Below are 24,729 nucleotides of genomic sequence, written 5' to 3' on the forward strand. Positions count from 1 at the left end.
TTTCTCTTACTTCGATAATTTCTTGTGATGTATTTTTGCTTATCTTGATTAGATTCTTTTTCACCTTAATTATTATTGTGTTATTTTGATCAAACAACTACCAAACCATAAAGAACAGTGAGACAAAAGGACACAAGATATAGGCGATCAGCCAGGGCCAAAACCTCTCCACTTGAGAGGAAAACCCACACGAATTCTTCTATTCTTATAGAATCTTCAATTAACAAATTCCAACACCTATGACCCTTGCCCAAGACCCTCCAAGGCCAATTCCCTTAACGAGCCTTCCTTCTAGCAATTCCTTAGCAACTACTGCAATTTCGACCTCAAACAAATTCTTCAGCAACTTCAACTAGCAAATTCTACTGCAACTTTGACCTCTCTAGCACATTCACAGTTTTGACCTTTCACGGCTTTGACCTAGCTGCAGATTCACAACTTCGATGCAGCTTCACAGCTTCGATGCAGCTTCAGAATTTCATCTTGCCTAGTAACTGCAAAAACCCTAACAAAAGAGAGAGAGAGAGGCCCAAAACTCCGATCTTGTTCTTCTTTGTCCTTTTCAAGCTTCTACCTTGAGGGGATCGAACTTGCTTGAGAGTGTGTCCAAATGAGGTCGAGTTCCTTCTTATTTATAGGCTTTTGAGGGGTGTGAATTGCTATCTTTAGGCCGACTTGTCCCTTCAAGTAGGTCGACTTGATCTTTGCACCATGACGAGGTCTTGGAGGGTCTTCTTTCTTTTGACTCAAATAAATTTTCTTTACAATATGTAACATGCCCAAAAGGGTCTTTCATACATGACAATGAATCAATTGACTTGTAGACTCAATGACAAGCCCTAGAAGCACTCAATGGGTGCTTGACCTAAAACTAAATCTCCCTTGAGCATGAAACCCATGCCTCAAGAATAACAATAATAAATTTATTTTTCTCTTTTTATTAAATACATAAAATCATGATTACATATGTCATTATGAAGACTGAATCTAGTTACATATTTCAATAGCCCATTGGTGAAAAACTCCCCGCTCTCCACCATTGGATCCAACCCCTTTGCACACTTAACCATGTAGCTAGGGCACATTAGGTGATTAATTTAAGGTAGAGATTTGAATGAGTCAACTTGAGCACTTCATACATGTGAGCAGATACATTGTATTTCCATCAACTCCCTATTCTATAAAGGAGATGCAGAACACACCACTATGTTGGTTAGCAAGTTCTTGGGGTTTTAGCTAATGCAATGTATTCTCTAATTTTTGGTATTTAAAAGAAAATAGATGTTAAATTGCATCACCTGAGGACACAAGATATAAAAGATCCATTTTTTTTAAAACTAGAACATTTACAAAACACTTGGAATCCCTTCAAATCCCAAGTTTACTATTCACCTACACATTGATAGATTGTGCAAGCTCTTTCCATACAACTAAAATTGAGAAAATAGCAATGAAAAAAAAAATTCTAGAGTTGAACACATAGGACACATGTCCTAGCATGTCTATCTCTAATACATGGGATATAGATACGAGCCCCTAGTTGGAGGTGTCCTATTACTTAGGATAGATCAAGATGTGATTGAGAGTTCACATTTGTTGACATGATGTTATTATTTTTTTGCAATGTGTCTGTAGATTCTAGGATTTGAAAGTTATTATTTTGATAGGTTTCTAGCATTAAAGTCACCTAGGGTTTTTCAGATAAAAGATTTCAATAATCTATTGTGATGAACTTTTCCAGTGGAACATCTATGGCAATTTACAGATCATATGGCATCAAAGCAAGTTTTTTTGAAGTATTTGTGGAAAGTTGCAAGATCCAAGAATTGGCTTAAGGAGGAAAATGCGAAAACCTAGACATGGCAGATGAGTCTATTCATAACAACACTCAAGATGCAACAAAAGAAAGCGAGGTTGGAAGAGCAAGTCATTAATATCTCTCACATGGCCTCATTAGAAATCTAGGAAACCACTTCGAACCTTTTGATGAGGTTGTTTGTGGCTCCAACTCATAAGTTGAACCGGCTAAGAAATTGGGAGATAGTGAAGACCCAAAAAGGGAATCAAAAAAGAGCTCGATAAAGAGCAACCAAGTTCCAGTGTCATCACTACTTCACAACCTCTATTTAAAATGGAAGTGGAAGTGGGCATGAAGCCATACCAAGGCGAGACTGAAGTTATTAGGTTGAATCATTGGTTGCAAGATTTAGAAGTGTATTTCAGTGTCCATAATATAGACGAAGAGCACAAAATTTCATTTGCTTGACTAAAACTAGAAGGCCATGCACTAACCTAGTGGGAAGGCCACACAAAGACACTTAGGCTAGAAAGTGATCCACAGTAACTAAGTGGGCGGTTTTTAAAACCCTCATCAAGTCCCAGTTCTACCCTAAGTGTGTATAGGAACAATGGGTTTGTTGGCATCACTTCAAGCAATGGTAAAGTGTGCAAGAGTACACCACTGAGTTCAAAAAGATGTAATCATGTTTGGTATCTCCCCAAGAACCTATCCTCGAGTATCTAGGGAAGCTACAGAATCATTTGCAAAAGCAAGTGATGCTCTTAAAACCAAGGAAAGTCAATGAGGCATGTGTGTAAGCATAATACTTATAGAACATAGGCCATAAGAAAGGACAACCAAGTGGTTCTAGATAGAAAGACCACCAAGATGCTTCCAAGGAGGGGAAGAACAAGTGAAAAGGAAAAGACAAGAAGAGAAAAGACTACACATCAACGCAAGGATCTAAACCACTTTAACCATTGTAATATCAATGGTCACATTGAAGATAAGTGTTGGAAGATACATCTAGATCTTCACTGAAAGAATTGTAAGGAGGATGCCAAGAAGATGAATCTGCTAGTCGCATATTCAAGCAACCTGGTAGAAAGCAGCTCAAATGTCAATGAAAATATTGTTTGCACCTCAAAGTTAAGGGAGGTGAATATGAGTAGCCTTCATCACAAGGATGAGAAGGATACAACTTAACTCTTCTACATTAAGATCCAAGTCAAAAGACCAAGGAGGATGCTCTATTAAACTCTAATCCACAAGTCCACCTTATAGGAACCAATATGGTCAGCAATTTGGGCTGGATGTTCATGATCATCCTAGCCCATATCCATTGGGATGGACAAACAAGGATGGAGAGCTCAACGTCACGATATAGTGTAAGATCAAATTTGTTATAAGTGCAGATTTTATCAGTGAAATGAAGTTAGATGTAGTACCCCTTGACACGTGTGGTGTAGTGTTTGGAAGCCCCTACATGTATAGGAATGTGATCTTCATGCGAAAGAGCAAACTAGTGCCACTTGATGAAAAATGAGAAATCTTACATCATCAACGCACACAAAGGTAAATCCAAGATCTCTCTAGTAAATGCCAACCAAACCAAAAATTAGATCATCTCCAAGGATCATTTGGGTGATGAATCAATAAGACTCTAAGAATAAAGGCATCCTTGGAGGGATATACTAAAAAACAAAAACAATAGTTGGAGGAATTGTTCCAAGACCCTAAAGAGATACCACCTAAGAGGGAAGTGGAGCACAAAATACAGTTGTTGCCAGACTCCCCATTACCAAATATTGGGTTGTATAGACAATCTGCTTTGGAAGCAGACAAAGTGAAGAAACAACTAAAGCAGCTACTGAAGCAAGTAGTAATTCGACCAACCACCTCACCTTGCAGGTCACTTATCATAACAATGTCCAAGAAGGATGGAACTTGGCAAATGTATATGGACTCATAGCTTTAAACAAGATCACACTTAAGAATCAGTACTGACTACCCCAAGATTACCGACTACCCCAAGATTGATGATTTGTTAGACTAGTTGCAGCATGCCAAGCACATCATCGAGTTGGATCTCAAATAAAATTCCACCATGTGCGCATTGAAAAAAAAGGCACCTAGAATACCACCTTCAAGGCAAGGCAAGGTCTATACAAATGGTTCCTCATGCCTATTGGTTTATGTAGTGCAACAACTACATTTATGCGATTAATGAATGATTTATTGCACCACTATTTACATTCATTTGCGATAGTGTGTTTGTATAAAAAAAAATGGTTCATAGCTTTACCTAGGAAGAGCACATCTCTCATCTTATGGAGGAGTTAGAGACTCTTACAAACCATCAACAACTGGTTAACTTGAAAAGATGTGAGTTTGCACAGAAATCATTGACATGTTTGGGCCTGTTATCAAGATAGATCCTATGAAGATAGAGTTCATCCTCAAGTGGCCAATTCCTACCAATGTCATGTTGATTTTTTTGGGTAGCTACAGAAGGTATTCCCCAGCTACTAAGGTCGGCCCCTAAAAGAAAAATTAAAAAGAAGATATTTTACTTAAATTTGCCTCCAAAAGTTAAGTCGGCCCAACATAAGGGCACACCACTTGGGGCACCCTACATCACTATTAAAAGGGCAATCGATCTCCTCATTTGATCACTCACACACAACAAACATTTCTCTCTCTCACACGGGAGGAAGAGGCTGAATTTCCTAAGAGAGATGAATTTCTGAGGAAACTGAGTTTATCTTGAATTTGACCAGCATTGACCAATATCTTACCTCGCACATGTGGCCACAACAGTTGACTGTTTGACTGAGAAATTTTTGGGCAGTTTGATTGAATTTTGGGCAGGTTGACCAAATCCTTTGGGCAGCTGCAGGAGGCCAAATTTTGGTCTGTTGATTGAGGTTGACCGAAATTCTGGGCAGAAACAGGAAGGACAGATTTTAGTCTGTTTAACCAAGTTTGACCTGTATTGATTCTATGCTCTATGTGACCAAGTTTGAATGAAAAATCAGATTGTACTTTTGTTGAATTGAACAATTTCTCCTAAGAAAAGATTGTTGGGTTTTTCCAGGGTAAAATCTTGTTCTCTACTTTGCATGGTTATTCTACTGTGATCTCTATAGTTTTTGTTTCATTTACAGTTGAATTTTCTAAGTATAATCACTTAATTATGATCTGGTTGTGCTAAAGTAATATAATATATCATTGGAAGTAATTATCAGTTGCAGAAAATTCTGCTTGTCTAATTTAGCACCGGAAAATCAACATGCCACTGAAGTCACGAGCTTTATTTGAACAATGCCTATAGAAATCCATAACATCCTTTTTAGTAGTAGATTCACCACTTCATGTCAAAACAACCAATGGTAAGAGTTTCTAGTGAGGAAAGAATCAACAGAAATATTTCCATATGTTGAAACTTAAAATTAGCCAAGCACCAATCCTTTCATTACCTAAGTTGCCAAAGCCTTTTGAATTAGAGATGAATGCAAGTGGATACGCTACGGGGGCAATTTTGTTGCAAGGAGGTAAGTCAATATGCTATCATCTTGAAATGTTTTATTGGAGTGTCATGAACTACCTTACTAATGATTAAGTAACTCTATGTCCCAGTTCCAGTTGTTAAGAAGTGGAAGCACTATCCAATGGGCAACGAAATCATTAGCACACTTATCACCAGCCACTTTAGTATTTTCTAGCCAAGAGTAAGCTTCAACAAACTAGACACTACAAGTGGATTGGGTATTTGCAGCAATTTCATCCAGACATCAAATATAAGAAAGGCAACACTAATAAATTTTCAGGGATTCTTTCCATGCCATCATATCCAAGATTACAGTTGTGGGAATTCTTATGCATGTGGAACCTTATAACCATGATGCATACAAAGAGGCATGTATAGAAGATGAGGACTTTAAGGAGGCGTTTCAACCACTACTAGGCCAAATTTGTGTAGAAGAAGGTTACAGTAAGGTAGACTATCATCTCCAGAACGAGTTACTCTACAAGATAGACACCATTGTGTCTTTAAAGGTGAAAGATTGCAACTTATCAAAGAGGCTCACACCTCCAAGGTTGCAAGACATTTTGGTGTTGAAAAGACAATTTCCAACTTACAAAGGTATGTGTATTGGCCTAAAATGCAAGAAGATGTAGCACAGTATATTAGAGGATGCATAATTTGCTGTACTAGCAAGCCCAAAATTAAAAAGCAAGGTCTATACCATCCCTTACCTATATCTACTTGACCATGGGAAAGCATTTCCATGGATTTTGTGAGTTGTATGATAACAACTAGGAAGGGACGTGACTATATCTTTGTCGTAATTAACAAATTCAGTAACATATGCATTCTCAAGCCTTGTAAAAAAACTATCAAAGGACACGAAGCAACAAACAAGTATGAACGCTCTAGATTCACTTTGGGATACCAAGGAGCATTATCTCAAATAGGGATACTAGGTTTCTCAATGCCTTTTGGACAACACTTTGGGAAAAGATGGACACCAAGTTGAAAAGATCTACAGCATTCCATCCACAAACAGATGGGCAAATAGAAGTAGTCAACACTTCTATTGGTAAGTCCCCATTTGCAACTTGCTTTAGGTATTTGTCGCCTTCACCCTTGGATGTTGTCTATGGACAGCAAAGAGGAGTGACAGAAAACATCACAAGAGAAACATTGAAAGCTGAGAAATTTGTTGAAAGATTAGGCAAATCCATTTGCTATTATAGGAGACACTAAAGAAGTCACACAAAAGGTACAATGCCCCATGTGAACAACACAAAACTAACATTCAAGTTGGAAGATAGAGTTTGATTGCAATTGAATACAGAGTTTGATTGCAATTGAAGAGGCTATAGGATCTTGGTAAGAAGGTGGTTTCTGAGCAAAGTTCTTTAAACACAGTCTTCATCCTATAGTTCCTTACATGGATGATCTCTTTAACCATTTGGTCCATACAAGTTTCCATTGGCATGGTCACATCACATCATACACCCAACACACATCCAATCCCCATAACTACAAGACAATCCTGGCGTGCCACACATTCTCGAAGCTCTATGCTACAATTCTCCACTTGAAGCTCTCTAGGAAGCTTGAACAGAGACATCTCAAAGCTAGAGGACAGGCCAATTTTTTACTTGAGCACCAAACTATTGATCACAGCCTTACACTCAAGGCCATCATCAAGGAAGGTCATCTCACTCTTCGAAACTTTAGTATTGTTTGTAGACTTTCGAAAAGCTTTGATTCTGTCCCTAGGGAGGCTTTATTCCAGAGACTTATAGACATTGGCATTACCAAGACCTTATTATCAGCTATCATGGCTTTATACAAGTCAGTTCTTGATCGCCTACACATAACACATGGCCTATCATATTTCATTCGGAGTACTATTGGCGTTAATAAGGGTTGTCCCCTGTCCCCCACATTATTTGGGATCTTCATTGACAAGTTGGAGTCCTTCTTGACTGAAAACATCAAGATGGTAATGGTTGTCTTCTACACCATCTCTTGATTTCTATCCTTTTGTTTGCAAATGTGTGGTCATTATAGCCTCATCCTTGGATGAATTGCTGCAACAATTGCATGCCCTGGCCCTTTTCTATGATCTTCACCAATTGACAATTAACCTGGGTAAAGCTAAGGTAATAATCTTCAACGCATTGCAAAATGTTCTCTCTAATCACCACTTCTTTTTCAAAGGTGAGGAGATAGAAATCACCACCACATATACTTATCTAGGTGTATTATTCACAAGTCTTCGCTTCAGTTTGCGACACGCACTTTAGCCTCGAATCAATAAGGGTTATGAGTCCTTGGCTCTTCTAGAGATATTGTGTTTTCAACATCACTTTCAGGACAAATCATCCAAAATGTCCCTCGTGGACACTCTTGTCCGCTCCACAATTCTATATGGATCTGAGGTTTGGGGACCCAGTTTACTAGAGTCTGATTAGTCTTCAGTAAGGAGACCACAACCATCTTCTTTCATTGCTTCACTTGATGCAAACAAATAGTCCCATCATCCTTGCAGAGTTTGGTGCTCAGACCTTCTGACTTAAGGCAATGCTCTATCTCGTCTCACTTCTACATTGTGTTCTGAGTTTTGCTAATACAACGAAGGGGCGAGACAAATATCCATACTCAGCCTACCATTCATTGATATCCATTATAGCAACTAGTCCTTCAGATTGGTGTCCATGTTGGTGCATCTGAGTCTCAGATCTCCTTACTTTTGTTGGTAGTTAGGTATTATATTGGACTGGCTTCCTCCATTTTGATATTCCTTATGTGCATCTAGCTACCTCTTACCAACCAAACAAAAGATGAATACAATCATTTGTGGGGATATCTACAGGCAATATGTACATGTCACTTGGATAAACCCTCAATGTGGGTTACGTCTGAAAATGGCCTTCTATGCTGAGCACTTCATGATGTTGAGAAATGGACTCGTTGTTCATCCCCATTAAACGTGTCACCATTTGATGCATGCCGTCTGAATTCCCTTAGGAAATTTCTGAGTTGGATGTCAATAACTATGGATTGAGATGAACCACCAGACAAATTAGGATCTGCCAACTATGCCATATATGAGAGATTGAGTCAAAGGAGCACTTCATCTTCCATTGCCCCGTTTATTATGAGATCTGTGGGAGATTTCCTTGCTTGTTCTAGTGGACCTAGACCCTTTCCAATTTCTTCTAGTACTCAAACCAGAGATGTCTATCCCTTTACATGTAGGAGTCCCTCAGGCTTCATACCCACACTCTCCACCTCCTCCTATGTCAGATCCTATTCAGCAAATCACCTCCTTGTTTAGAATGCTCCCATCAACTAGGGGCACTAAGAGATAGGCTAATGATAACATTACTTCTAGCTCTAAATATGTGTGGATCCAAGAGACCTTTCTCCCTGCTAAGAGACCTCAGAGACGTCGCTTGACCAGATCCCTTACTAGCAAGCAAATCAGATCACCTAGACATCAGCAACAAGTTATAGCGTCCAGGTGACAACGCAGGAGACAGTCCAGACCTTCCCGTAGCTCTTCTTCAAGGCATCATCCTATATTGATTTTTCTTCATTTGGCCTTTGATGTTAGAAGTAGATCTAGCATATCATGACCTAGTCCCATTGTGGCAGCCCCCACTTGTATCTAAGGATTTTCTCATGTTTTCACATATAGACTTGTTTCTACTTTATTTTTGTTCTTTACATAGGAGACTTCGTAGTACTCCTACTTTGTATTGACATCATTATACTCAACAGTCCCATTGATCTACTTTTGTGGTCATTTGTTGAACATTAATATAATTATCTTATCTTATTTGCAATATGACCCTTGTGAGGAAATGGAGGAGGAGGGTGATAATGCCTACATACTTAGTCTATCTCCATATATGCACCTTTACTCGGTAATGAATGTGGAAAATATGAAACTCTATGAGCCTTCCATGTTGGGTTAAGAAATCGAGGTGTAGGTCTTACCTACCTTAGAGAGGTTAGAACCAGAAGCTCAAATAGAATTGGTGGAAGATACAATTTTGCAAAAAAGTGAAGAACCAATAGATAGCGGCAGCATGACCTTTGGAAAATTCAAGTTGAAAAGAAGGCAAATGGTACTCTAGGTAGAAGGTAAAGGAAAAATTTCCTCACCTCATCTAGCAAAAACTTTTGAGGGCCAAAAGCCTCCCTAAATGGGTAGGTATGATCCGGAATGGATAATTATATAAATTGTCATCTATATTGGTATTTTGAGGGTGGAAAAATTTGAGAAATTGGCTTGCATAGCCCATTTTACTAGCACATCCCACAAAAAATATTTGGGTTTTGAACCCTTTTAAAGCCATGTTAAGGCATCAAATGGCATTTTTGGGGGTCAGTGTTGAGAATTATAGCTCGAATAGGAACTTTTGCATATGCTCAGTATGAACATGCAAGAAGTAATTAGATATCTTTTTTAAAATATTATTTTGAAAACTCACTCCAATATTGCAAAAGTAATTCTATTTTGTAATTCACTTTAGTAAAAAAGTGAAATTTTTATTTTTAGCAGTTGACTCTAAAATTGTACTTATACTGGGAGTAATATTAAAACCATATTCTTCGCTAAAATTATAAAGGCAAGGAAAAGTAGAGGATGTTATACACAATTGAGCAATTGGGAGAGAGAGAGAGAGAGAGAGAGAGAGTAAGCAATCAAGGAAAAGGCATTCTCATGCCACATGCAGTACAAGACAGTGGTTCACATTGTTTTGTACAATCGTACAATGGTACAAACATACCATACAAGTTGTCCTGTAGGTCATACAGTAGTTTTCTGTCGTTTCAAGGTCTTCAACATGTTGTATAAGCTCAGTTAGAGGGTTTTTTGGTACTTGGAATGATGTTTCTGTTAAAATATCTTAAAACCAACGATCTAAGCAAGCATATTGTTGAAAATAGTAGAGATTAAGGTCTTCTTTGACTTGTGGATTAGTCAAAGAGACCACAAGCAGTGCTTCCTTAGCATGCACAAGTTCCTAGAAATTAGGACGAATTCCTATAAGTTAGGATGAGTTCCTAAAAATTAGGATGAGTGCATGAAGCAGTTTAACTCATGTGATTAGTTGGAGGCTCAGTTGTTTGTCTCCTAGTGCGAGTTAGAAGTCTCAATGGTTATTTGTGGCTAGGATGAGTTACATGAGTCAGTTAGACTCAGTTAACTAGTCAATCACAAGACCGAGTTCCAAAAATAAACTTGCCAAATTTAATTGATGTGAATTGCTCATAAGGAGGATAAAGGCACAGAATTGATTCATTGTTTTGTGAGCACAAGTTGGTGAGACAAGACAATAGAGAGCATGAGTTTGTGTGCAGGAGCTTGTGTGTGTGGGAAGGGCGTACTAAGGAGAAGCTTGTGCGCAGATTGATAGAAGAGAATTCCTTGGGATTTGCGCTAGGATTTAGGATTTAATTCCTAAATAACTATGCGCAAGGATTTAGGAAGCAGATCAGGGTTCTTGCAAGGTGTTTCAAGCTTAGGACAAGCAGAGGGAGAACAAGATTGTTTTATAATTGAAACAGTTGTATTGTAAGAGATCTATTGCTCAAATTTCTATCAATAAAATTCTCAAACAAGCAAAGGGTTTTCCCAATTGGGTTACCTAGAAAATTTTGTGTTATTGTATTGTGTTAATGTGTTTTTAATTATATTCTATTTTGCTGCAAAAGAGTAGAGAAATTATGTGTCTTGGTGTTACAATTTAGTTTCAGATTTGTTCACTACAGTAGTGCAGAATCAATTTGGAGCTGGAGAGTTGGACATGACTTCCCACAATCTTGCTCCTTCAAGATCACTGAGCTTCTTGCCTTCCATGGCAAGAAATTTGAAACCCCATCATGTCGATCATCAACTTTCGCACTGGTTACTGACATGGTTGTCCTGAGCTTTAATGTTAAAGTAACCTAAAAATTATAGATTTGCTTTTCTCTCAAATATGGAGCTCTGATACCATGTTAAAATATCCTAAAACCAGCAATCTAAGCAAACGGATTAGATCTAGTTACTTTGTTGGTAATATTAACTTTTGCATGCAGCAGAAAACAAGAAAAACAATCACATAGTACACAAATATTTCTGCACTTCTAGATCAGCTCTTCATTCAAAAAATTACAAGAGCTCCTTCACGGGGAAAATTAGCTCTAAGAATTAATCAAACAGACAGCAAACCTGAAAATTACAGTTTGCATAGAAATCAAGGTAGCCTACCCTCAAATTCATACGGTGGTACGAAATCCATACGGGTTGCGATACAGACTAATCTATTGGGTTTTCAGGCTGCTCATTTCGTCGTTGTTAAATGGTTTTCTGTCTTGCTAAAGACTGGCCGTCTTCTCCTTGCTGAAATACTATTGAAATTCTCGCCAGTGGCTAAAAATCAAATCGTTGATTTCTCCTTCACTCACGTGACTTGTGAAATGAATGTCCAGTGTGTATTTGCCCTTTGCCCTCTCTTTATTTTATAAACTTTGACATGAGCCAACAACCTAATCTTCAACAATTAAGATCTAACCATGAGATCAATGGCTCTCTTTTTAATTAAATTATTAAGTGACCCACTTTAGTCACTTTATTAATTAAAAATCACTTTTAAAAGAATGTTCACTCTATTAATTTATTAATAAAGTGAACTTCTGAAAAAGCATAGGATACATTTAATGATGATTTCCATAAGTAGACACAATCATGGAAATACATGTCTAAGCTACCAACACTAGGAAAAATTGAATAATTAAAGAGTTTGTGGATTGTGAGGGCCACCCGAAGAACGAAATCAAACTCCTTGGAGGAATTCGTACCACATGAGGAACAAGGCAAGGAAGGGGTTGAACTAGTGGACCCACAAGGATTAGAAGGGGCAGCATCTATATATAGGAGAAGAAAACTCCTTTTGGGGGGGGGGTTCTTTTGCCTGTGCATCTTTGGTATAGAGTTTGCTTGTGTTGTTGAGCAAAATCAACTAGTGTTGCTTAGCACAAGGATTTCCAAGGGGAATTCCCAACTCTCTTTCAGTGAACCAAGAGTGTCACCCTAGGAGAGAAATTGGAGTTGAAAGGGAGGAACGAATTCTAGCCATTGTGAGCCCTTACAGCCATTGCATCATCCAGTTCGAGCTTTCAGGATGACCTAGTGACAGGAATTCGTATAGCTGAGCTCAAGGGCTTCAGAGGGAGCTACAGCCTTAAAATTTGCAGTAATCCTTGAGGGAGGACGAAATTTTGGGTTGATTTGCAGAGATGGAAACACTTGCTTCTGCGAGCGCCGAATTTGTCTTCCTAAAGCCTGCGCAGGGCATTTCTGGGTTCAATTTGTAGCACAGAAATTATTTGAAGTTCACTCCCTTTCCAGAAGAAATCTTACAGAAGATTTCCAGACAGTTAGAGGAGTTTTGGAGCAGAGATTTAGCAGCAAATTCTGGGTTGGACGCGATGCCAGCAGTTGGAGAAGAACACCCTAAATATGGATCATTTCGGGCAGTCAGAATTAGCTTAAAAGCTTTATGGGTTTTGTTGCTTGGGGTTGGAGGAGCACAGCCTTAATTTTGCAGAATTTTTGGAGCAGGTTTGAGGCCCCAAATTACAGATTGCCTCCAGCAGCAGTTGCAGAAAATTTCTGAGCAGAGCATACAGCCAGTCTAGCCATTTCCAGCAAGGAGATTTACACATATTCACCTGGGTTTTGCATGCTTGTTGTAGCAAGCCCAGGTGCTCTCATTCCATCTCATATTGTACACAGATGGACTTACAATTTGCAATAAAATGGCTCAGAAATATTGCTCTTGCTCAATGGTGTTCTAATTGTCTTTGCATGTGTGAAATTTTCAGTTGCATGTTCCATTTATTTGTTGTAGCTTAGTTCATGTTCTTGGTATTCACTGTATTTCTCTAAGTAGAATATTATAGTGGTATCAGAGCATGTTCTTGGCTAGCTGTGGGCTCAAGAGCAGGTGATGACAGAGTCATTTGGTGGAGCAGTTTACCGACCCAGAGGCAGAGGCAAAGGTAGAGGAAGGGTTGTGGTAGAGAGGACGAGCGTGAGCACCTTCCAAATACAGAGTTTGAGAACGCCAGAGATTCCATGGGGAACTACTCGATGACGGACCACTTCTTTGTAGTCGACATTCCCGACACCAATGTGGTGATGGGGGTTTAGTGGTTGTATTCTCTCGGGCAAGTCACTACTGATTGGAAGAAGTTAGAGATGGAGTTCATGGGTCCAAACAGGAAAATGGTATTGTTGGGAGGGATGCACTCATATCCACCCCAGACAGTGTCAGGCTGTCAGCACATAGGATGGAGGCTGATTTGAGGCCTTTAGAGTTGAGGATTTCTGAGACAGGGGGACTGGCGCAGTAGACACATCTAGACATATTGGCTCTCTTAGAGAAGCATCATGCAGTATTTGGGGAGATCCCACCGCGCAGGCCACCGAACAAAGGGTTTGAGCACACCATTTAGTTGGAGGAGGGGGTGCATGCAGTCATTACCACTCCCTACAGGCATCCCAAGGCATATCGGGATGAGATTGAGAGAGCAATACAAGAGCTACTAAGGTTGGGGCAGAATGGCACATTAGGCCCAATTCTAGTCCCTTCGCTTGTTCGATTATACGCGAAGAAGAAGGATGGGCCCCTTCATATGTGTATAGACTATCGAGCCCTCAACAAGAAAACATCGAAGAACAGATATCCCATTCCGCACATTGATGAGTTGATGGATGAGATTAGAGGACCTAAGTACTTCTCTAAGATAAATTTGTGCTCGAGGTACCACTAACTCTGGGTGAGGGAGCAAGACATCCCAAAGATTGCCTTCTGCCACCACTACGAACACTTCAAGTTCTTGTTGATGCCTTTTGAGCTAACCAATGCACCAACCATGTTTCACTCTTGCATGAACCATGTGTTTTGCAAGCAGCTACGACGATGTGTCCTAGTTTTCTTTGATGACATCTTGACATATAGCAGGGCATGGGAGAAGCACCTCCAGCACTTGGAGGAGGTACAACGCATACTGGAGGAGCAACAACTATGCAAAAATGTCCAAGTGTGAGTTTGGATTGACACAGATGTTGTACCTTGGACATGTGATTGGGAAGGAGGATGGGGTAAGGGTGCACCAGGAGAAGATCAAGGCCATCTTGGACTGGCCTACGCCTAGGAATGTGACAGAGTCGCGAGGATTCTTGGGCATTTGCAAGTATTACAGGGGATTCGTGTAGGGGTTTTCCCAGTTGGCAGCACCCCTCATGGATTTTACAAAGTAAGGGGCTTTTGAGTGGACAGATGTTGCACAAGAGGCCTTTGAGCACCTCAAGAGGGTGATGAGTAGTTGTCCTGCTTTGTCCCTACCAAATTTCTCACGGTCATTTGTTTTAGAGTGTGATGCATCTAGAGAGGGCATTGGGGCAATTCTAACACAAGGGAGCCCTCCGATAGCATTTGAGAGCAAGAAGTTACAACCACGTGAGAGGTTGCACTCCATTTACAACAAGGAGATGTTGGTCGTTATGCATGTGTTGGGCAAGTTTAGGCAGTACTTGATGGGAAATAGGTTCAAGGTGAAGACTGACCACAATAGTCTTCGATTTTTCTTGAAGCAGCAAAACCTATAGGAGAGACGACAAAAATGGGTCAGTAAGATCCAGGCATATGATTTTGAGATTGAGTATGTCAAGGACAAGCAGGACATAGTGGTTGAAGCACTATCATGAAGGCCCGTGACACTTTCTTTGATGGATATCACGCAAGACTAGAGAGCGCAAATATCAGAGGAGTACTCCAAGGATCGGGAGGCATGCAAGATCTTGGATGGTACTCATGGGGATGACAGGTATCGAGTGATGGGCATGGTTATATACAAGGACAGGATTTATCTGGTGCCAAGCTCACAGTTGAGGGAGAAGAGCCTACGCGCAGCTCATGGCTCACCTTTGGCGGGGCACTAAAGGTTCTTTAAGACATACAGGGCCATTAGAGAATGTTTCACTCGGCGAGGTCTTAAGGAGGACGTCCTAAGGCATGTTCGGGAGTGTGATGTTTGCCAAAGGAATAAGGGAGAGCACACTCATTTGACTGGACTAATACAACCTCTTCCTATTCCTGAGAGGAAATGGGAGAGCATATCGATGGACTTCATTACAGGGTTGCCAGCAGTTCAGGGGCGAGATTGCATCTATGTGGTGGTTGACAGATTGACAAAATTCGCCCACTTTTTCGCCATTCCAGCCAAATACTCAGCTTCACAGGTGACCGAGTTATTTTTTCGAGAGGTGTTTAGGCTACATGGGTTGCCTAAGACAATTGTGAGTGATCGAGATAGTAGATTCATGGGAGGATTCTGACAAGAGCTATTTCGCCTTATGGGCACACAGCTTACCCCCAGCATGAGCTACCATCCCTAGACAGATGGACAGACAGAGATAGTAAATAAGTGGTTGGAGGGCTACCTGCGCAATTGTGTGACCAAACAGCAGAGAGAGTGGGTGAAGTGGCTGCATCTCAGGGAGTATTGCTACAACACCACATATCAATGGTGTTTGGAAACAACAAGACCCTAGGGGCCAAGGATTGGATATAGGAAAGCCAAGATATCCTTAGAGCCTTCAAGGATAACTTGCAGACTGCTCAAAACCAACAAAAGTTGTATGCAAACAAGGACAGAGTAGAGCGGCACTTCGAGGTGGGAGACTTGGTTTTTCTGAGACTTTAGCCATATAAGCAATCCACGCTGAAGCAAAAGGGGGTTGAAAGCTCAAAACTTGTTTTTATGGACCATACAAGGTGACCAGGCGAGTAGGAGAGGTAGCGTACGAGTTGGAGCTTCGACCAGGAAGCAAGGTACACAATGTATTTCATGTCTCTTCCCTAAAAATGGCTTTGGGGCAACAAGTGACAGCTGCAACAAAGTTACCACCCCTGAATGATGAGGGGCACTTGGTTTTGACACCAGAGGCCATCTTACACGAAAGGGAAAAGAAGCTTAGGAACAAGACTATCAAGGAATTCCTTTTCAGATGGAAGGACTTGCCTGAAGAGGATGCCACATGGGAGGGAGAGCAAATTTTGCAGCATCCAGCACTACAGTTGCTTGAGGACAAGCAACATTTGGGAGGGGAGGACTGTCATGTCCCCAACAAATAAATTTTGCTAAGGTGAATTCACAATTTTGCAATTTTGATAATTATTAAATGTTTCACTTAAGAGAAAAGGTTTGGAGGCTCAAATTAATTTTGATGTACCACATGAGGAAGAAGGCAAGGAAGGGGTTCGAACTAGTGGGCCCACAAGGATTAGAAGGGGCAGCATCTATATATAGGAGAAGCAAACTCATTTTGGGGGTTCTTTTGATTGTGCATCTTTGATATAGAGTTTGCTTGTGCTGTTGAACCAAGTCAAGTAGTGCTGCTTAGCACAGGGATTTCAAAGAGGAATTCCCAACTCTCTTTCGTGAATCAACAGTGTCACCCTACTGAATTGGAGGAACGAATTCTATCCATTGTGAGCCCTTACATCCATTGCATGAGCTTTCAGGAGGACGCATTGACAGGAATTCATATAGCTCAGTTCAAGGGCTTCAGAGGGAGCTACAGCCTGAAAATTTGCAGGAATAATCCTTGAGGGAGGACGAAATGTTGGGCTGATTTGCAAAGCTGGAAACCCTTGCTTCAGTGAGGGTCGAATTTGACTTCCTAGGGCCTGCGCAGGGCATTTCTGGGTTCAGTTTGTAACACAAAAATTATCTAGAGTTTGGGTGGATTTGAAGGCGGGAATTTCACTCCCTTTCTGGAAGAAATCTTACAGAATATTTCCAGTCATTTGGAGGACTTTTGGTGCAGAGATTTAGCAACAAATTCTGGGCTAGACATTGGGCCAGTAGTTGGAGAAGAATACCCTAAATTTGGGTAATTTCGGGCAGTCGAAATTAACTCAAAAGCTTTATGTGTTTTGTCGCTTGGCGTTGGAGGAGCACAGCCCTAATTTTGCAGAATTTTTGGAGCAGGTTTGAGGCCCCAAATTGCAGATTTCCTCTATCAACAATTGCAGAAAAATTCTGCGCAGAGCGTATAGCCATTCTAGCCATTTCCAACGAGGGAATCCACACTTATCTACCTGGGTTTTGCATGCTTGTTGTTGCAAGCCCAGGTGCACTCGTTCCATCTCATTTTGTACATAGTTGGCTTAGTAGCTTACTATTTGCAATAAAATGGCTCAAAACTGTTGCTCTTGTTCAATGGTGTTCTAATTGTTGCTGCATGTGTGAAAATTTCCAGTTGCATGTTCCATTGTTTGTTGTAGTTTAGTTCATGTTCTTGATATTCCTTGAATTTCTCTAAGTAGAATATTACAAAGCATAGGACTGCAGTCACCTAGGATTTGGAAAATTTACAGTCATAACTCTCAGCCCTTGACACTATTCTACACATAAATACCTTTCCAACAGTGTAAAGATCACCTTAATCAAAGTTAACATCTGAAAGTTAAATTTCTCGCAAGTTGACCAGCCTTGTTGACCATCATGGTACCAAGTGGATGCGATCTCAGCCCCCATTACTGATGTGTGGGGCTAGCCATGTGTGTATTTTCAAGAAGATTCTAGGAGGTGAGGATTTTATTCTTTTAGCATTGTACTTGTTCCTAAGTTACCAGGATTCGGATACGGATACGGATACGGATCCGGATCCGGATCCGGATTCGCTAGTTTTTTGAAAATCCAGGATCCGGATACGGCAAGGATACGGCAAGTACAAAAAATATAATAATATTAAAAATATAATAAAATTAATAATAGACACAAAATCATCCATTTATATATATATTAAAGCTAAATTATTGTCATTCATTTTGTGCTTTTACCATATATTCAAGTTCATCTTTAATTATCTCTTCAAATTAACAAATTGTTGTTTTTTAAGTTTGCATTTATAAAACACCATCATTAGTTTATGCCCACACACCTATATTTTAAGATTATTAAGACAAAATTAAATTTAAAATTATATCTATATATGAATATGTATATTTAAATTTGTATAAATTTTATATATCATTTTAAATTTTAAATTAATTAATAAAAATTAGAAAAAAAAAAAAAAAATTTAAAATAAAAAATATATGCTGAAATTCCAATCTATAAGTCAAAACTAAATTATAAATAAAAACTAAATTATAAATAAAAAGCAATATAATTTAAAAAATACATACCTATATTTTAAGTTTATTAAGACAAAACTAAACTTAAAGAAATATATATATATATATATATATATATATTTGAAATTTGTATAAATTTTATATATCGTTTTAAATTTTAAATTAATTAATAAAAATAAAAAAATAAAATACATTAAAATTTAACAAATAATTTTGAAATTTTCTTAACACTTCATAATAAAATAAATATAAATCTAAATACACAATTAAAATACATCATAATAAAATATTAAAATCTGAATAGTTGAATGTTAAAATTTAAACACTACCAATTTAAATAAAAAAATGGCATTGATATTTATAATAACGGTTATATAATATAATTATATTTATAATAATAATTATTAAAATTATATAAATAATAACATATCATATATACGCTCAGATTTGAGATTTCCGTACGATATTGGATATAGGCTTATAGCGTATATATAAATATTAAATATTAGATAGGCTAATAGCATATATAAATTAGGGACAGCGTATATAATATTTGTTCATAACAAATGGTTAGGGATAACCGTATGTAATGTTTTGTATATAACATAGTGTACGCGATGTTTTGTTATAATATATATAACCATTTACCCATAATATTTATTATGTGCTAGCTGTCCGAGTTGGTGGTGCCGACAAGCTTGAGCGGTTGAGCCCACTGCCAAAAGGAACAGGAACAGGAACATGAATAGTCTAGCGTTGTCTGCCGTCGAGTTGGTGGTGCCGAATGGTCGAGTTGGCTGTCTACGCTGTTGTTTGCGTCGCTGTCTACACTGCGGCTGGATGGGGTGGTCACAGTGTATATAATGCAAACTCGATTCAAATAACAATGCAATATAAAAAGTTAAAAACATTCGACTGTTTTAACTTTTAAAACCACAACCGCAAACCTAAAGTGTGTTAAATTTTTCTGTTTCATTTTGGCGGTTCTGACATACAGTCTCAGGATCCGTTTCGGGACAAGATATCCGTTTCCGTAAAATGAAGAACCGCCACAGTGCCGTATTTCCCACGTTTCCAGGTGTATCCGTATCCGGATCCGGATCTGATCCGTGGATCCGTGGATCTTGGCCCTCTGCCTGCCGGATCCGGTAACATAGACTTGTTCCATTGTTGAGCAAAGCATCTAGGAATGGGATTTAAGAGCATAACAAAGGCGGAAGAAGATTCTACAGCAGCAACTCAAGCCAAAATGTCACCCCTGTTACTCACACATGTGGATTTTTCCCATGTATGGCTTTTCAAAAAGATTCTTGATGATCATTACCCTAACCCTGATTGAAAAACAAGGAACCAAAACCCTACCCTAAACAGCTAAGGAGTCTAAAAACTCTAGCCCCAAGGGGAGAAACAGGTTTCAGTCCTATTGCATCCTTTTTTATATTTCGTAGAAAAGAGGATGTAAAAGAGAGACAGAACAGAACAGAGGCAGACAGGACTGTATAGAAGTCTATATTAGACCAGAGTCTATTTACTCCATAGGATGATAGCAGCAAGGTACAGCCCTTTATTTCTAGGAGTTTTCCCCACAGGTTTCTCAAGGATATATCGTCTGTCCATGGTGATCTATGGTGAGTTTTTACTATTGTAGTTCTATTCTTATTTCTAAGCTAGTTTAAAATATAAGTTGATGTGTTTTTAATATTGCTAATAGCATAGAGGCCTGGAGCAACAAGCAAAGGGTGGATGGGACACTTGACCTACAAAATGATGATCCACATGTCATTGGGAAGGGCCCCCATCCCGAATATCAAGACCCTTCACCTAACACAAGAGCCATCATTGTTGTTTAGTATTGTTGTCTTTACTGAATCTGGCCCTCGAGCCACCTGTTTCGTTTCAATTACTTAGAAATCTGGCATATGGCATATGATTTTGGTTTTGTACAAGTTTTGCGGGCCTGGATTATACTAATTTTAATCAGCCCAAGGCATGCTAGACTGTGCCAGTTCTTTGGCTTGTGGATGATGCTATGCAGTGCAGCAGCCCACCCTTTTTTGTATGAAATGTTGACCGTATCTTTTTTATGAATAGAGTTTTAAAGAAGCAGTATTTTACCCTAAAATAAATCTGTTAAAAACTTATACATGAGTAAAATCACAGCACAGCATAATATAGCATCATTGTATTTGCAGTTATATCATTTAGATCTATTGTGACGAACTGTTCATTAGCATCCAATGCAACTTACAGATCAGAAACAATAACGAGTATGTAAATGAGAAAGTTAAGTAATACTAAAGTTCCATATTGTTATTACAAATTATGTCAATGGGATCTTGGGTGGTTGGTAGCGTGGGGGGGGTGTCACTCCTTCCACCAAAGTTCAAATCCCCACAAGTAGGCCAATCTCCCATCACAAGTGAGCCGTTTAATGCAATTGGAGCTAGGTGCAAATCCTAGGGAATTTGGCAAAAGGGGTATACCCCCAAACCACGGCTACTTAACCAAAGGGAGCTTTTGTAGCAAGGGATATATATCTGATATATCTGCTTCATTGTAATATCCCACGTGGGATGGTGTTGCTTGTGTTGACCAGAAGCATTCAAACTAGAACGAAAAAATAAAATAAAAAATAAAGTTATTATTATCAAAGGAAAATTTCAGAAAACCAAGAAGGATTTAAATAGTTGTCTTTAATCAACATGTAAAAGCTGAAACAAGAATACCAAAAATAAACAAAGCTCCTCCATTCAATGTAATGTTATCTGGACTAAATTACTACAAAAAAAGAAACATTATAGCAAACCTGAAGGGTTAGTGCACTTGTATGTTTGGTGACCAGAAAGTTGGTCAAGTTTACAAGGTAGGCCATCGCAGAATTCACAATGAGCAAAAATCCCATGAATTTGTCCTGTCTCGTAAGTGCCACAGTGATTGACATCACATTTGGTTCCATTATAAGAGCAGCAGGTAACAAAACCATAACTGCTATTGGGGCCATATACAGCAGCAGATTCATGGAGTTCAATTTCTCCCTGCAACAAAAATTACCACGTGATTTGAAGCCTTCGTTTAGCAAATCTTAACTGAACAAACCAATCTGAGAAGAAATCTAACTTAGCCCATGTTGGCTTGTTGTATAACCTTCATATCAATTGCCAATTTGCCATATATCGCTAACTAAATAAGATTTGTAACCAAAAGTTGACAAAACATTTTACATGGTTTTTGGGCCAGGGCAAGAATACTCACCCTTCAGAAGAAAGCAGTATGCCTTGGAGGACAGATTTTAGAGCCCGTGCAGCCGTTGCACCTATGCACATAATAAATCCATACAAATGGAAACTTGGTTCTCCCTACATCAACAATTGTAAATGATCAGAAGTATGTCGATGACTCTCATTGGCAACTTAACTTATTACAACTACAAACACTTAGTTGCTGCTGGTGACCCAGGTGGCAAAATTTGCATGATTGGAGACCTTTATGTGATCGTCTATAAAGTACTTAATTCCTGCTTAGTGGACCTGATACCATACTTTGCATGATCGGCAAATTTTGTATGATCATATATATCTGAATAAATTATAACAACTATTTTCAGAATGATAGAATTATAATAGCAAATTGAAGTTCATTGCAGTTATTAAATTTTCCGTCAGATGAAGAGTAAGTCATCAGCTATTTCAAGAAAACAGTTTGAATTTACATTATGTCAACTAGTGACTAGAAAAGTGAAATGATATAAGTGAACATCGCAAGTGGTAAGAGCCTCTACAAATGAAAAAAAAATACAGTGATCTAAGTGAACAGTAGTGTTACGAGCCTCTTGACCACTGCAAAAATAAAATAAATAATAGTGTCCATTAAAATGCTAAATGTGTCTCCAAGAAAAGAAGCAGAAAGAGAGCATAAGCTGAAAAAGAGGTTCTGCAAAAGAGACAGCGAGGCAAAACAAAACCCAAAAGAAAATATCAACGAATGCTGCAATGCATCTGAAGAAATTTAGTTTCCCAGTCTCAACAAACTGCTTGACAGAAAGCAGGCCAAAGCGGCATGTAAACCAAATAAATTTCATATAATGCAACCCTAAATTGATGCAACAATTGCTACAGCTAAATCACAATTGTTTTCAGATACAAAAAATCCCAATAGCAACTAATCATCAACTAATTTTTCGATGCAACTCATCAGCTATTTCAAGTAAAGGATTAAACAAACAGCATAACCTCCGAAGAAATTTAGTTTTCCTTGTCTCAACCGTCTCAACCAATTGCGTGATAGAATATGGTGCAGAGCAACACCTAGATCAGATGAATTTCATATTAATTTAGTAAGTAATCTAAAACAACCCTAACGTTATGTAAAAATATTGTGGATCAAGTAGCTGATAACTTGCTTTGACGAATTAGTTGATGACTGACTGCAAAGAACTTGATAAAAGAGGAAAAGGGTCACGGAAACGGCATAGTCGCTCGACAAATTAGGCTTTCCCTTTCTTGAAGGAACAACGCCAAAGGCAGCATCTGAATCACATCAATTTCATATTAATTTAGCAACCAGGATTAAGTAGCCCTAAAGTTATGTTATATATTGACTGGATCGAGACGTCATCACAGAAGCTAGGCTTAGTAGATTGGTTTAGCGCGAAGATCAGACTTTTTAACAAATAATATGGTAATTTTACCAAATTTTCAGCATAGAGAAGTAATACAATACAGTGATGTGCACAGAAAAATGCTCTGCAGTTAACCAATGCCTATTTTATCAGAAAATCAACAAAATTGCCAAACTGTCCCTAAAATATAAAAGAAATGAACTTACTCCGCTGGCAATCACAACTCCTGCCACTACAGGCACAAGTGTGGCATAAGTTATCCAAGCCTCTCGTTTGAAGGTCACCAGGTAGGCAAAGAGCGCAGTAAAGAAAGGTGTAGTAGCTCCCACAGCCTGGTTAAAAGAAACCGGCAGAAATCGCAGGGAAATATTCCCACCGACAACTGACGTCGAAAAAATCACGCTCAAAGCCGCAATTTTCAAAAGCTGAGACCGTGATCGAATCGTCTGCATCGGCGCCAGTTTTAACCACGCGATTCCAACGTAACTCAGCAGAGCACACGCAGTCATGTGACACATTGTAAGAAATATGGGATACTTGAAACCGTAGTTGCTCAGCAGGTACTTATTCAACAGTAAAACCCCGATGTTCGAAAAATACCATGACGATATCAATCCGAAGGTAAAAAGCCTCCCTTTCATGGCCGGAAGCTTGGATCCCATCGTGATTCACTCGTTCCCGAGCCTTTTGCAAATCTTCTCAAAATTTGCCGGCAATGGCTCGGTGAAAAACCAAAATGTCAGTCAATGATGTGTTTCTGGACTGAATTTCGCAGTTTAAAAGCTGAAACCCTTGCGAGGAACGCATGAAGTCGCAGATCTCGGATCCTGTGACTCGATCTCCCGACTTCCTGCAGTTCCCATGCCTCCTGGCACTTGAAATCGTCTGAACAGACTGTACAGGCAACTACAGATCAATCTGGCTTTCTTAATTTAAAACAATACGTCATTGACGATCTTGTTTTCTGTTCTGTGAATCCAAAATCGTCGCCACTGACTGTGCGTTGTAAAATTAAAAAATGATCACACATTAGGGAGCCGAGTGGTCACGGCGTGCACGGCATAATCTTTATGCTACTTCTTACCACGATCCCCGCATTCATCTCAAACAACTATTAAATAAACAATAAAAATATTTAAATCTTAAATTATTTATTTATCATACCAATCAATTTATATGTAAGTTTGGTATTTATAGGTAAAATAATAATTTGATTTTTTTTATTTCCTGTACAGGTTCAATATTCTATTTCTTAATCTTTTTATTTTAGGAAACAACTATTAAATAAAGCATAAAATATTTAAATCTTAAATTGTTTATTTATCATACCAATCAATTTATTTGTAAGTTTGTTATTTATAGGTAAAATAATAATTTTATTTTTTTATTTCCCGTACAGGTCCAATATTCCATTTCTTATTCTTTTTATTTTAGATTCTGTGAACGATATCAAGTTATATAATTTTTGTGAAAATTATAAAATTATAGTTTTGAATTAATTAAATGAATATACGAAAGAAGTTAATATTTATATATTTTCTTAATATACTAAAAATTAGACATATAAACAATATTTATAATAAGGTGAAAATATTTATTTTAT

The 24,729-nt window shown here is 38.6% G+C and overlaps 1 protein-coding gene across 1 annotated transcript in view; it reads right to left on the reverse strand.

Annotated features, from left to right (window-relative positions):
- LOC149236748 (putative sugar phosphate/phosphate translocator At3g11320) overlaps positions 1 to 24,231 on the reverse strand; it is a 38,210-nt gene extending 13,979 nt beyond the window's left edge. The window contains exons 1-3 of the mRNA XM_089372487.1: positions 23,333 to 24,231; positions 21,761 to 21,864; positions 21,315 to 21,543 (exon numbers count right to left, since the gene is read on the reverse strand). Of these exons, the coding sequence (XP_089228613.1) occupies positions 21,315 to 21,543; positions 21,761 to 21,864; positions 23,333 to 23,788 (789 nt within the window). The 5' untranslated portion in view covers positions 23,789 to 24,231. The remainder of the gene's footprint in view (positions 1 to 21,314; positions 21,544 to 21,760; positions 21,865 to 23,332) is intronic.
- Between the last annotated feature and the right edge of the window lie 498 nt (positions 24,232 to 24,729).

Source organism: Pinus tabuliformis, chromosome 8 (genome assembly GCF_031772625.1).
Source record: "Pinus tabuliformis cultivar Carrire ecotype Pingquan chromosome 8, CPIR1, whole genome shotgun sequence".
Classification (NCBI taxonomy): Eukaryota; Viridiplantae; Streptophyta; class Pinopsida; order Pinales; family Pinaceae; genus Pinus; species Pinus tabuliformis.